Here is a 15,192-nt window from a genome sequence, read left to right as displayed (position 1 = left end):
TACATTTGCATCAGCTCTCTGCAGTTGGCCACTGTGGACTCTCATGGATGCAGGAAGCACGAACGAGACCTTCAAGGATGCTCTGGGGGAAAGCAGCTCTCAGGGCCCTTAGTACTGTCTGTCTCAAAAATTAAATAAAAAAAAGTTTCACAGCAATGGGTACCTGGGCAAGAGGAGCTTCATTTATATCAATTATGCATGAGCATGCAAGGAAATGATATTGCAGCAGGGAATTTAAGGGTGTGTTTTGGCAAGGCGAGGCACATGGAGTGGCCCATGTTTGCAGCAGATGTGAATTAATATGGCATATCTGAAAGCAAGTCAAGAATCTACAATTTATACAAGTCATGACTGGATGGGGATTTTTTTTTTAGCTGTAGTTGGACTGGAAACCTGTATAACAGCAGAATAAAACTGGAACTACTTATTTAATATTTAATACGGGCTGTTTACATTAACTTTTCCCTGCCTTCAGAAGTTTTAAGTACATTTCTCCAGATCTCAAATATCTATACACAGGAAGGAGAAGAAAATATGCATCATAATAAATAAAATCTGAGTTTACCTGAAGTTCAAATGCTCCATTAGAACATAGCCATCTGAAAAGATATGGGGAAAAAAAACAGAACAAAAACAAAAAACAAATTAATAAACTCCTGAACAAATAAAGGCCCAGTGGCTAAGCACAAAGAACATACTGTTGCTTGCTCCTCAAAACTGGATTGCAAAGTGACTGCCCGTGCCAGAGACTTTCTGCAAACTTACATCTGCCCTCCGAATTGCGGCAGATCACGGCGTTGCCCTCTGTGACATCGATAACATCCAGTTGTTCTCCAGCTGTGACCGGGAGATCAACTCTCCTCGTACTGGGGACCGAGCACTCAGCAGTGGCTGTGTTGATGACATTGATCTCCTTATCGTACTGCGGAAAAGAAATAAAAACCACAAGTTATTCTACACTTGTGTGCAATGTCTTTAAGGGCAGTGGAGAGGGAGGGAGAGAAGAGATTTCAGGATGGGTTGTGAGGCTTTGTCTGCGGCTGAAGAGAGGAGAAAAGAGGGGGAAAAAAACTCAAATCAAACCACCAGCAAAACCAACAAACAACAACAACCACGAACACCACCACCCACAAAACAAACAGCCACATGCACACAAATTTTAAAAATTTTAAAAATGCCCTACCCACACAAAAAAACCCCAGCAACATCCCTGATGAAGTTCCCTGAGGAGAAGGCAGCACATCAGTGGGATATCTCTCCCAGCATAGCAAAGGACCAACAGCTTTCCACCATGCACCGTTTAAGCACAGCAGGTAGCTGCTTTCCTCCTCTGACATGACCAGTTCTCTAAAAAAACACATACCATAAATGTTTCTCTAAAAAACTTCTCTTCTTTTCCCATCTTCTTGCTTTTTTCTGCATTGCTCTTCTTGACTTTGAAGATATTCCTGCATTGAGAATGACAGACACACACTTAGGAGCTCCATTTAAATGATCCCTGGCACACCGGGAAATGTAACACGAAGCCTTAGTCCAGCCTTGTCCGCAATGAACTCTTGAAAGAGCAAAGCACACTGTTCACATTGCTATTTTTCATTAAAAAATGAATATACAACTCAAACCTGCTGATGAGCAAAACTTGAGCCCTTTTCTATCTCCATTTGCAATAACTGTTTTCTCTGTAAGGAGCGTGGCAACAAACTCCTATCAAGCGTTTCAAATTAGTTGTGTTTTTATAGAAGTCAACAATTCACTTTTCCCCCAGCAGTTTGTCTCCTGGTTGTATGTACATGCAAACATTAGGGGTCCCCAGATAACTCCCATCCTGGGTCATTTATGGAAGTGGGGCTTGACACAGCTCTCGAGATTGTTGTTGCTTTTTTAGCACATGGAGAAAGTCACTCAAGCAGATATTTAAATAGCACTGTAAAGTGTAAAACAAGCTTTTATAACTTGGCTTAAGGGGAGCAATGGCCATTCATGCTGGGCCATTCCATGGGTATGGAGATGCTGCTCATCCTGGTTTGTACATGAAACTCCAGCTATGGCATTCATTTTAAAATTAAGACAGGGAAAGGAAAAAAAAAAAGAAAAAACCCCACAACAACAAACATAACAACAAAAAACAACAAAAACCCCACAAAAACAATCAACCACCACAACAAAAAACTCCAAACAAACAGAAAACCCCAAACAAACCAAACCAACCAACAAACAAACAAAATCAAAACCAGCAAACCAATCAACCAAACAAAACTCACCCATTTAGAACAAATTATTCAACCTTGGCTAGCTTTCGTGCATTTAAAATTAAGAGAAGGGGAAACAAGATCTGAAATTAGGGACTTTGAAGCTGTGAAGGGATTCCTCCTTGGCAGACTCAGCCAGTAGGACCTGTGATCTCTAAGGAACAGATGAAATCACATTGACTACCTGATAGTTTGTAAAATTACATGCATGGCTTTTCACAAAAAAGTGGTGTTTGAGCAACCCCATGTAGGAACTCTGCAGAAGAGAGATTGATTTGCATTTGTTTGAAGTCCCAGGTATTGGGTCATGAAAAAGCTCATTGCAATGCACACTTGCCTGATCTAAAAGGGAAATGGCAACTCCTACTTTCATGTGAATTTTTGCAGAATCGGTAACAAAAAGTTTTATTTTTGCTTTTATGCACAAATGGCACAGCAAGAAGCAATGCAATAAATCCAACTGGAAACAGAAGAGTCAAGAATTCAGTACTTTAAGGTTAAGGGGAACACACAGCCAATTACTATGCTGTATACAAATCTCATAAACACAGTTCTCTTGCCACAATAGCGATAACTGATCCACAGAGATAAAATATTTAATCAAGGCAAAATTTAAGAAGCAATGGGACTGACAAGTGCAGGAAAGCAGCCAAATATACAGCAAGTAGCACCTTTCTGTCTTGGCTAAGTGGGAGGACATGATACAACTTCAGGATGAGACACAGGGCATCCCTGCTTGCATACAGCTCAGATCCAAGAGTTTGTTTTGCCCTTAAGATATTTTCTGCAAATATTTCCTGAAAGACAGATTCAAAGGGAAAGGACCCCAGAGCAGCAGCCAAACAAAATGCACAATCAGGGGCATCCCACTCCTGCAAATGATTCAACAGATGCGAGTATGAAGTTAGACAACACAGGAAAACACAGAATGAAAATCAAGACCTTCCCATATTGCTGCCACTTTTCCTTTGATCCTTATCCTCTTTTGCCATCAGAAATGTTGGCATCCAGGTTCTGTACTTATCATCTTTCTCTCTGAGAGAGGAGGGGAGAGAACCACACAGAAATTCAGGTTTTTGCCAGCACCCTGTGTCTTCTCCCCAAACCTGTGTAGCTGCAAAGTCATGATTTTTCTTTCTGTCTCCCCCCACAACCACCACTGAAACGCAAACACTTGCTGTGATTTATACCAGCATGTGCTGCTGCCATAATCATCTGGCAGCAAGACATTGAGACATACTGTTCCCATTAAAAGTAATTTTTCTGACAAGGAGCTTGCCAGGACAGGGCTGATTATCAGGTCTGGGAGCTGGAGTTTTCTTTCCTTAAGAAAAGTATCTAAATCTTCACATGTTTCAGGGAGCAGCCCTCTCCTTTTCATGTCTCTGGCACTAACCAGGTCACATGGAAGAAACATTGTGCAGGATGCTACTTGCCAAATTAAACACCCATGGAAAGGGCACCTGGACTGTCTCCAGAGGACTAAGTCCCGACCAGCTCATGACTTTTGGCGGCTCACCGTACAGCAGGCTCCCCAGGGCACAGCTTTGTGTCAAGAGGAACATCTCTGTGACCCAGGACCAGCCTCAGAAGAGGGCACCCTCCTCACCTCAGTGTTCTCTGCCCCACCTCGACATCATCGTACACCGTGTCATCCTGGGAATCAGCCACTGTCAACCAAAATGCAGCAGAGAAACGTATTAGGAGGTGTCATTCTGAGCCTGGCACATGAAGTAATATATTGCAAAGGAAAACAGGGGCTACTGCTGGTCATTCAACCCAGAGAGGTCAAGGCAATGCAAAAGAAAGATCCTTGGGACACTGCAAACCATTCAAAACTCTAGCACAAGGCAGGAGGCTTGGGTTTGTTAAGGTGTGTTTGTGGGCAGGTTTCTGTACAGGTTTGGCCGTCCAGCTCCAGGGATGGAGCAGGAGCAGACGCAAAGCCCCAGCTTTGAACTGTGGCCAAATCAGGGATGCTCTCCATCCGAAGGACATGGGTATGTTCACTCCAGCACCTTCTCAAGGTTTGATTAGTGGGGGCAGTTTTTGCATTCACCCCCCATTTACACAGGGCATGAACCTGTCCCTCCACCAGGCAGTAATAAGTAGTTTTATGGAGAGCTGTTTAACACCACTGCCAACCTGGAAGGAGTGGCTCAGCATCGACTGCTTCACACATCGCCTTCCTAAATATATTCAGATCTTCAGGAGAAATGCTCTTCTTCAAAGAAGAAACATCCAAAAATGAGCAAAAAACTCACCCTCAACTGAAGCACAAATCTCTACCATGTCTTCAAAGTTAATGGTGCTACATTACGTGATTTTCAGAAAAGCACAATGTGTAAAGTTGGTTTTCCATTGTGCAATACATTTGGCTCTTCACATACACAAAACCCCCAAGAGTCAGATACATGTATCTTGCTTACCTAAATTTGATACCGAAATGGAAAACAACCTGCAGATAGAAAAAAGCTTTCAGAAACAAGTTTGCACATCAGCATCACTTAAAATTCCACAAGCACCAACAAACTAGCAGCTCTTGCTGCTGAAGTGACGGAGGCAGGTCTAGGTGCATGAGCTCCGTGACACCAACCACAATTGCCGGAATTACATCCCTTGCTAAATAAGCACCTCCATCCTCTGGCAGCAACAATGGCCACGTGTTCACCAAGCTGGTTATGAAAGGTCTATATTGCACCCAAAGAACAGTCCAAATTGGCAAAAGCACCCTCCTTCTGCCCACGTCTACAGCCCTTCCCAAAAGCTAGAGGCTTGATGGACTGCAGTAATTTCCTCCTTGTAGTCTGCCATAGGTTGCCCAGAAATTTAAAAGTGATAATGACTGTAGATATCTAAGATACTTGAAGAAGCTTTAGGGGTTCTTTGCAACAGAAGAATGGCAAGAAACATGGTGGCTTCTTCCCTAGAGTGATATTTAGCAGTGATGCAGGAAGGAGCCACTGACATGGCAGAGCATCTAGCGTGAAAAGGTTTTTAAGCAAAAATCGGTTAATCTGGAATTTACAAAGAGATAAGAAAAAGTAGCATTTTCCTGCAGTTCAGGCACTGTACATGGCATGAGGCACATGCTGGCAGTGGCGGAGGACGGGTCTGCAGGCAGCTACTGTGCATCTCCGGAAAAGGCAATTTCCCTGGAACCTTAACCAGGGTTTTGAATATTAAAGTGTGAGTACCCAAAAGGGCACTATAGGAAGTTATACAATATCCTCTATCCTAACTTGTTGGACTACAGACTCAATAGTAAACTTACTCAACATATGCTGTTGCCAGTTATATGGTAGTGGGTACTTTAAATGGTACTTGGAATAAAGAAACTCAACCCTTAAAAGCCACCTCAGCAAGCTTTTGCCTAATCCTGGCCCATAGGTCTAAGCAGCAGGTATCACATTTCTATGTTCTTGCATATATTCTTTGTTGTTCGTGCATCATGCTGAGGTATCAGAAGGGTACCAAAGGCAGCAGAAAGCTTATGAAAACTTGGACTCTGCTGTAGGACCTGCTCCTGTAGGTTCCTAATGTCATAGACTTTGGAGAAGTTGCACAGATGGACCATTGGCCACATTTGCCATAGCAGCTCCCAATGCAACAACAGAAGCACTTTCAGCATAACTTTCCCAATAAAACTGTATTCCTTACCCTTAGACCTCCTGCTCTCAAATTATTGCAACTAAGAATGCTCACGTTTGGAGGGGGAAAGGGCCGGACAACAACCATTTTCTTACCTTAAGTTCTCCTTAAACCTGTTGTTCTTCAGCTTCAACTTTTCTATTTTAAACAAGTTTCCAAATCTCTTTTGTTTTTCTGTTCTGTCCAAAAGAGAAATAGATTTTAAATTAAAGAGGCACTGAGCACTGAAGTATGTGAGAAGTGCAATACTCATAGCCCCAGAGATCCTGAAGCAGGTAAAGGAAGGTCAGCAGATCTTAGACCTCAGATTAGAACTAGGCTTTAAGCCTTAACAGCATCATGCATATGAAAGATGGATTCAATAAGACAGGCACCAACACAGCAAAAGGTGTTTAACTACCAAGTCCAAGCTCAAATCTTTGCTTAGTTTTAAACTTCTCTGCGTTAATTAAAGCTGTCCCTCCTCTGACCCAAAAGCTACAGAATGACACAGGTTTATTTGGAGTAAAAATTTCTAACTAAACAGACAAAAATTGCCCAGAAATATACGGTGCACATTGAGGCAGGACATCAGTAGCATCTGCCTGTGCCACCCTTCATCACACATTTCTGACTTTTACACTCTTGAGAAGACCATTTCACTACACACACTTTTCTCTGAGGCTTACAGGGGGCTGCAAAGCTACACAAGCAATTTTTTAATAAAGTACCTGTGAAATGCCAAGATCCTCATACGGGGGACATTACCCATGCACAAAGCGCTATTAAAAATACTTCATGTGTATCAGCCCACCTAATCCTGCACGTGGGATCAATAGAAAGACTAAATAAAGACTGGTTTGGGGATTAAGACACTGACCTCTGAACCCTGTGAATTTGGTCACAATCCTAGTTTTGTCATGAAATTCCCTTGCAAACCCAGCAAGACGCACTGTTCCTCTGTGAATTAGCAATACAGCTTAATTTCTGCTGCCATTCAGCACCCATGGGTGCAGAGGCGCAGGAGAGCCATGGGGACGCTTCCCAGCAGGTAGGGAACGCATCTGGTTGGTCCAGCAACCAGATGCAGATGCCAGCGCACCTACCATCTGGCTGCAGAAGCTCATGCACCTCTGCTACACAACTCCCATGGACAATGTGCAGAGAAATGACATTTCTACCTTTTAGTAAGTGCCCAGTCACTGCCAGGGTTTCAGGTTTCCCGTATTTTTTTTCCCGTCTCCAACACACACAGGCTCTACATGCATGCAGAAGCTAGACTTGCATCCAGATGCAAGGCAGTAGGAGTCTCACATCCATAAGGAAAAAAGCAGATGTACAGCAACACCTTATTATTCCTCCCACACTGCTTCCTTAGAAGAGAGCCACCAGATGCACTGGAAGCAATTGTGTGCAGCATCCCCAGCGCATACGCCATTCCCAAAGGCTGTCTCTGTTTCTTACCAAGGGATGCAGGAAATCTTTTACTGCATGAGAGTAGGGAACCACACAAAGCTAATAAGCAAAAACACAACTAACTTCATGCTTCACCTCTTAATCCATTTGGGGAGCTCAGGCAATGTATAAACCTGAGGCTGCAAAACTCATTGCGTTTCTAACACACCCTCTGGAAGTAAATATCTTGAGAAGATATATAAAAAAAGAGCAGGTTGCAAGTTAGTTACAGCATGTCAGCTGCAGGCATTAACTCGCAGCCTGGGCTCCTTTCAGCTTTCCAGCCTTCTGGGACGTAAATTGTGAACATTTTGTCCTTTTTTTTTTTTTTTTTTAATAGGTGCAATGCCTCCATATGTCCCTTAAGCATTACCTCTTGCAGCACACACAGAAAGGTGCCATTTCTGAGCTACAGCTAGCCGAGCAACACTTTTGATCAAGACAGCAAGACTCCTGTGTGTTTTATGCAAGCAGAGGTCTGTAAGGGGAGTATTTCAAGCTCTAATAAAAAGGCCTCACTGCTTAGGGATTTAATTTTCATAACTATTTTTTGCTTCCTAAGTGTCAGCCAAAGTGGAAAGAGGGAGGAAGAGGGGGAAGAAGCCCACCCACACAACAACTTTTCTGCAGTTGCATTAGGGAACAAAAAGACTTCCAGCCAGTACCTGACATGTGAAATCAAGGAAGTGTGGTCAGTGTTTCAAAATACAGGCTAAGAAATTACAACTTACTCCATTTTTGCTGGATTATCACCCCCAATCTCAACATCTTCATATGTTTCTTCATAGCTGTTTCCTGAAACTTAAAACCAAGGCATGTCATTATCACAAACCATGTTCAGTAGCAATGAGGTGAGGTTTGCTGGACAAATTGCACCCAGGCCATTACATTTTACTCTTACAGAGGCTTCAAGGTCATTCAAATGAATTCCACACTAGACATGTGTACTGCACCCCACTGGTTTTAATGGGAATTCAGAACAACCAGGCCAGACAGAGACACTATAGATGTTGAACATTAAATGAAGCTATTCGCATCATCTCCCAGGGACCAGCCCAAATTAAAAGCAGCTCCCATTCCAGCTTCTCCATGTGCTGCACTTACTGCTGGCTGAAGCGAATGCACTTGAGACATCCGACGCTTGGCTGCTAAAAGACAGAAATTTTACATGTGCATGTGCTGCAGCATGGTTTTTAAAAGACATTTCACAGACAGAGCCATCGTGAAGAGCCCAGGTCCATACTCACAGTCTATCATGCATGCCCTCAACATCATCATATATATCTTCTGGTGCCTCCAGAGACCACCAGATGTTTTGGTTTAAGGCTGTTCTTTCTACCCCTGGCTTCAGAGCACCAATATTCCTGTTGCGCACTGGAAACAAGAAAGGAAACTTCTCTCAGGGCAAGGGTACCTGTTGAGGGTAACAGTTAAAGCCACAACAAGTAAGAGCCTACAGACATACTTGCCATTCCAGGAGTCCAGAAAAAGCACTGAGCCACTCAGAGAAAGAAAAGTGAAGAATTTAAAAATATTTTAAGTTTTAAAACATTTAGCTTTAAAATGTTTTAAAATATTTCAGGTTTAAAAAAATTAAAACATCCATCAATATTTTCAGTTGTGGCAGCTGTGACCCAAATGCTCCTCACCAGAAAACACCCCAAGACTATTCATGGATGTTCAGAGAAGTGACCGAAAGGAGGGCTTAGCATGGTCAGTGGAGATGCTAAAATCCAAATAACAGGCCAGTCCATTGAGAATACACCTGTAAAGCAACATGTCAGAATGGAGCCAAGGAGGGAGAGTATCCCAGAGATGTGTTTCACCAAGGGCTGGAACCAAGCAATGAGAGTTGCACCTCATGACGTTAGAAGAAGATTGTTACTGGAGGACTCAGTTAAGTGGCAATATTAAATCCTTAAAACTGATTTAAGAGTGTTGGAATAATGTAGAAATGCAGCCACAAAAATGAAAGCAGATAGTGTTTCTAAATGAACACAGGTGCATGCAGTAGTTCTCACCAGAACATATATCATCACTATCTGCTCTAGTTAATGACCAGAGTTGCAATAAAACTTTCAGACATCCATGAGGAAGAAAAGCAGGGAGGGGGGGAAGGGGAACCAAACAGTTCTCCAAATCAGCCTCTCTCGTGAAACAATAGCAGGAGGCTCCCCATGAGTACTTAAAAAAAAAATATTCCAACAGAAATTACCTCCCGCTGTTCAAAGGTCAAGCAAATCAGCAAGATCTCTTCCAAAAACAGACACCAACCAAACCAGAAAATTATTATGAAGCAATTTAAACTTAAAAAGAAAAACAAAAACTGAGGGCCACACCAATATCAACAACCAAAGTCACAGTCAATTTATACTCTTCTCCTTCACACTCCTGGTCTGTTCACAGAGCTCAGAGTTACTTTTTCTCTCTTTTATTTTTCAGCTGCTACCACATCACACTAAGGGCTTGCAGAGGCTGGAGTAAGCTGTTGCAGAATAGAGCCCATGCACACTTCTTATACCTCGAGCTGTGTGTTTAATAATTGTGCAGCTCAGGTGCTGATCACCAGCTCTGGACACTTTCTCAGAACATTGTGACAGAATGAACCCGAAGTCAGAAAAAGGTTCACGGGAACTACTAAGAAGATGGAGCAAGGAGCCATCATCCATCTTAATAAGGGAAAGAGGGAAACTTTGGGCTCTCATCCTGCCCATGTGTGTTTCTACCACAAGCCTTAGCCAAACCCTTTTCTGAGACTCTATAAATTATGAGAAGCAGAGGAGATGTATTTCAGCTCTCTTGGATAAGGGCAATCTGCTAGAAAAATAAACACCTCGGTTAGAGTTACGCAGATGGTTAACCAACTTAGGAAACTATTTGCCAAGCCAAAATAAATGATTCAGACTAGAATACAAATGCGCATGCAACCTTTTGCCCTGGTTTAACTAAATTGGTTCAAGAGTTGCATCCAAATTTAACATTATTTCCCATATGGAAGAGACATTTGGGCAACAGATGGGATTGAGGAAACACTCAACAACGCAATGAGATACTCACAGAGCTCCGCTCCATCTCTTGCCAGCCCTTGTGGGGTGGGATACTTTGCAGTCTGGGTACCGGTCACATCCTGCTTCTCTTGTAGCACCTCCATCCCACCTCTACCATCTTCCTTGGCTTGACTAGTGGGAGATACATATTCATTTCCACTCACCTGAGATCAGACATTTGGTTTGGTCAATATGGTCTTTAGAAACAGTTTTCTAACATAAGCTAATACAACTTATATATCTACAATGACAAAAGTTATCTTTCTGTGGAAAGTTTCTTGCCCTTTTCCATCAGGGATTTCTGGTAGAAATAGGCACCGCTTGGCAGCGCTACCTGCCTTGTAGGTATGAGCAGGCAAAAGAGAAGGCAGAATAAAAAAGCTGGTTAAGGACTCAAGTTTCAACTGTTTGCCAAAGAAACAGAGAACAGAAAGGGAAACAACATGCTGCAGTAATTATTTAAAGTAATCTCAAGGATATGATACCTCGAAAATTTTCTTTCCTTCCTGTTTCTCTCTTTCAAGACTTGTTTTTTCCTCTTTTTCATCCTCTATTATAGCTTTTCCAGAGCTGAAAATTTAAGAAATGAGGGTGATCTCACAACAGAGACATTTTAGCAAAGTCGCAGACAGACAGATTGCTTTATGACTGTGCCCAAATATGCATCTCATTTTCCCTTTGAATGAGGTAGATGCCAAAAAGACTGCCAGTACTAATAGTAAGGGCAAATCCAAAACTAAAGGTCACTGGTACTAGAAATCACTCTTGGAAAAGAGACAAACTAAGGTAATTGTTTTTTAGTGAGAGGAATGGACAAGCTGGATCCATTTGTCAGCAGTGCTAACTGGCTCACAAGATGTGTCTCTCATCACATTATCACGCTTTGGAATGAAAACAATCTTAGAAACCATGAGTGCCAACACAGAAGAGCATCATTGCCTACACTGCCTTGGTCACAAAATATCTGAAATATCTTTCTATTTACTGAGTGTTACAGTATTCTAACCCTGAGTTAGTTGTGGGATTAGAAGAAGCTTGAGAGAAAGGAAAGGAAATTACCTGGATTTGGCAAAGAGAAGTGTCTTCTGTTTCTAGAATAAAGAAGAGGAAAGCCTTTGGCCACTGGGCTTTTCTCAACAGTCAAGCTTTTATACAAGGCCTCAACTGTCATCTAACATTTAAAGAAATATTGCTTTAGAAAGCCCAAAAGTATTTTACATTTGGAATAGTCATCAGACAAGAATACTTCCTCTACTTTGCAGGACAGGACACATATTGACAAACTATATACAGATAACGTAACAGTGCAAGGGATCAGGCCAATGAAGCTACTGGTCAGAATGAAAGCAATTACAGGTTGGAGAGCTTACAGAAGTTTTTTTTAATAAATAAATATTTTCCAATCTACCATAAAATAAGACTAGGGCTGATCTAAAGCACCTCTCCACAAATCATGCACAGATAAGTGCATTTGTAAACCTGTGCTATTTCCTGGACAACTTGATTGCTCTGAAAGTCAGGACTTGAAGCTCTTTTAGCAGAGCCAGAACTGATACCCAGCACATGATCATCTCCTGGCACAAGGTGCCGGGTTCTCCCAGCCCAGCACTGTGGGCCATGCAGCCAAGCAGGTCTTCTCTAGGGACAGCTGTGGCAATTCCAGCCCCGTGCAATGCACTGTCCTGCCTTCATTGCAGGTTATCTCCAATGCCAAGGTGAACTGCCACTTTGTAGCCAGGGTAAAATTAAAAGAGACAGGTCACAGTTTGCAGCAGAGATGTCCCTGCAGCAGGGGATGAAAACCCACACAGTTGTGCCCATAACAGTTGCCCTCACAAGCCAAAGCTTGAAGCATGCTGCTGTGACAATAAAACCTGGCTCAATTTTGCTTTTTGCCTTCAGAGAGGGATTACCAGCACCAGCCCACCTTTGACAGGAAATCCCACTACAATTCAGTGGATTTTTCCTTCCAGAATTCATGATCTTGATATCCATGGTTGACACTTACTTGGTCTACCACCAATGGCCAGATGGTGTTACCACTTCCTTACATGTTTGCAGAGGAAGCCAAGGGAGCTGACGCTCACCTAGTGTGTTTGGAAACCTCATTAGTCTTCGTGTCCCTGCTGCAATCTCTCATTTATTTTTTGAGAGTCTTCACAGACACACATACAGAAACACTCAGCAGACAGAAATTTTTAATATCTGTATATTTCTTAAGATAGGAAACGATATGTATGGTACAGTCAAGCCTACAAGATCAAAAACAGCTGTGAGGAGACTAACCTTGTGTTCTCGAGGATCAGCCTTAGGTACTAGAAAAGATATTTTTGAACAAGTATTAATTTTCAGTCCACGTTAAAGTCACTGCACTTAAACTTGCAAAACCCAGCTTCAGCCCAAATTTCCCAGCGTCCAGGCACACATTCACCATGGTACATTCGCTGTGTCCTACTGGCCAGGGTCCTTCAATTTGCTGTTTGAATGCTGGCTTACACATTCAGAGGACTACAGCATGGAGCTTGGCTGGCCACAGTTCTCATAGCCCCTGGGGCAAAACCAAAAGAGCTGTGGTGAGTCCCCCAAAGGAAGTTGTTTGGCTCCTGCTCCAATGAGAGAGAAAACCCACGCACAAGGCAGAAGCTAACCTTCCCCAAAACAGAAAACTTTGAAAAAATTAAAAGCAGAGCACTGGTGACTCTGATAGAGAAAATTACACAGAGGAGATGTAGTAATAGAGATGGAAAAACTCTGTACCCTGAGAAAAACCCGTTCCCAAGAAGATGCTGAGGTTTGCCTCACTATCTTTTTTCTTTCTCTTCTACATGGGTAGTGTCTCATGACTTTGCCCCGCTGCAGTTTTACTGTAAGCAACGTCTCACCAAACTACAACTTCTTTTTCGTCTGTGCCCCAAACCCCTCATTCCGTGACAGTGCGCACAGGTACAACACAGACAGTCATCTTTGGTCACACTGACCAATGTGCAGCTGCTTTGCTCAGCTTGAAGAAACAATACTATTTCAATTTCTAAAGGCTCTATCCCAAATAGCACACAATTCACCTAGCAGTCTTGCCTCGCAAAGTACCTTCAATGACACACAAGGTTGTGGTGTTCCCAGACTGATTCAGGTACGTCGGATTTTCTTCATAATTATGCTGCTCTTCAAGTTGAGCACTGAGAAGATGAGAGAAAAGAGAGAAGATTTTTTTTTTTTCTGGTTCTTTTAGAAGCCTGAAAAAAAATATTCATCTTAAGGACAAGGAATTCAAGTGCTTTTATACTGAGTCTACAAGAAAGCAAAGTGAAATGAAGAATTCCTCAGAGGGAGAGGAGACCTGTGCAGACGCAGGGCACAGCAAAGCCTCCCCCCAACTCCACACTCCCACAGCTTTTCCTTTGGGAGGGCAGGCTGCATTTATATGGCTCAAAGAACATCAGGGGACTTCAAACTGGGATTATGGTCTTCTGCCTACAGCGATCCCTCAAGTAGAAACAGAAGGTCCAAAGAAGTCCAAATGCGGTGTTTTTCAAACCCACCACAGCTACTTAAAAATTAATAACAACACATGCTGGTTCTCAATTAAGGAAACGGGAAGGGGAAAACAGAGATACGCAGAGCGTATGTAGAAAGGTCCTGCTCCTGAGCTTATCAAGCCACACGCTTCATGCCATCATGGGACATGCCAGCTGTGGGAGGGAAGGTGTCACAGCCCCAGCAATGCAAAGCCTCAAGTATTTGCCTTTCCAGCCTAGTCCCCATCTCCTACTTCTCCTTTTTCCTTTCCTCCTCCAGAAATTCAAATTAGCATCATCAGGGAATGGGTGCAGAGAAAAACCCAACCCAAGGAGCAGCCAGGCAAAGCCCAGAGGCTTCACCTCCACCCAGGTTTCAGCAGCTCAGGAGAGTACTGGGAACTGGCAAATGCACAAGATGCAGCTTGCAGGGTGTGGGGGATGAGGTGGGGTGGTGAAAGAGCATCAGGAAAAGTTATAGTGAAAACTTTTATCTCTTACATTAAGTCTGTAATAAACCTCAGGGAAGGTTTGGTTTTCCCTGAATTACCCTGCTGTCACAACTCAGTGTCAACAGCGCAAGGACTGAGTAGTTGTCGCAAACCAGAACAAGAGGAACTAGAAACTCAAGGTGCATTTTAACAGTAGTGAAATCAGAGTAAGAAATGACACCTGAAGTCAAGCAGAAGCTTGAGCTAATGCTGAAGGCTGACCCAGCCCCCTGCTCTCCCCTGCAGCCCCCGAGCCCAGGGCCTGCAAGCTTGCTGATCCCACCTCACGTTTTGGACACACAGGTCACGGCATCCCACTGAAGGGGACACATATATACACGTTGAATGAATACCACCCACAGGTATTTTGTTCCTGGTGCCATCACTTAAGGAAGAGATGACTAGGAAAATGCCCTGCCTTTCACTTCCCCAGCCCAAATAGCATCCCAAGAGCTTGGCTGGACACCAGACAGCCCTTTATATACACCACAGTGCTACACTGACCCAAAATACAGCTGGGCTGATGGATTCCTGACGAGCAGAAGAGAAGGCAGAGTGTTTATCCCCAAACAAGGAATCAGAGCTCAAGAATAGTTGGCCGAAACAACATCTGGGTGTTTAAGAGACCAGACTTCATTACAGGTGGGGCTCCCACCTCTGGGCTTCAGGGAGGGAAATTTCTGCCCCTAAAACCCCAGGATTTTGCTTTTATGCTGGAGTTCATTTAATTCATTTCCCATTATCACATGGTTAATATTTAACAAGTGACCTATTGTAAAGGCCTTATCACAAGTAGTAGAGGAAG

The 15,192-nt window shown here is 43.1% G+C and overlaps 1 protein-coding gene across 17 annotated transcripts in view; it reads right to left on the bottom strand.

Annotated features, from left to right (window-relative positions):
* FYB2 (FYN binding protein 2) overlaps positions 1 to 15,192 on the bottom strand; it is a 68,122-nt gene that overhangs the window by 19,099 nt on the left and 33,831 nt on the right. For 10 of the 17 annotated variants that reach the window (XM_071810201.1, XM_071810203.1, XM_071810200.1 and 7 more), the window contains 16 exons: positions 13,469 to 13,557; positions 12,668 to 12,696; positions 11,441 to 11,472; positions 10,867 to 10,951; positions 10,392 to 10,545; positions 8,582 to 8,708; positions 8,439 to 8,482; positions 8,066 to 8,135; positions 5,996 to 6,079; positions 4,679 to 4,707; positions 3,859 to 3,919; positions 3,192 to 3,284; positions 1,364 to 1,448; positions 766 to 922; positions 566 to 599; positions 4 to 118 (listed from right to left, as the gene is read on the bottom strand). In XM_071810201.1, the coding sequence (XP_071666302.1) occupies positions 109 to 118; positions 566 to 599; positions 766 to 922; positions 1,364 to 1,448; positions 3,192 to 3,284; positions 3,859 to 3,919; positions 4,679 to 4,707; positions 5,996 to 6,079; positions 8,066 to 8,135; positions 8,439 to 8,482; positions 8,582 to 8,708; positions 10,392 to 10,545; positions 10,867 to 10,951; positions 11,441 to 11,472; positions 12,668 to 12,696; positions 13,469 to 13,557 (1,183 nt within the window). In that variant the 3' untranslated portion in view covers positions 4 to 108. Of the gene's footprint in view, positions 1 to 3; positions 119 to 565; positions 600 to 765; positions 923 to 1,363; positions 3,285 to 3,858; positions 3,920 to 4,678; positions 4,708 to 5,995; positions 6,080 to 8,065; positions 8,136 to 8,438; positions 8,483 to 8,581; positions 8,709 to 10,391; positions 10,546 to 10,866; positions 10,952 to 11,440; positions 11,473 to 12,667; positions 12,697 to 13,468; positions 13,558 to 15,192 lie in introns of those variants that run through there. The other 7 variants (XM_071810207.1, XM_071810193.1, XM_071810195.1 and 4 more) reach the window with 6 other exon arrangements.

The sequence above is a fragment of the Patagioenas fasciata genome, chromosome 6 (assembly GCF_037038585.1).
Source record: "Patagioenas fasciata isolate bPatFas1 chromosome 6, bPatFas1.hap1, whole genome shotgun sequence".
Taxonomy (NCBI): Eukaryota; Metazoa; Chordata; class Aves; order Columbiformes; family Columbidae; genus Patagioenas; species Patagioenas fasciata.
Note: the sequence above shows the minus strand (reverse complement) of the source record. Positions and strands in the feature narration are given on the sequence as shown.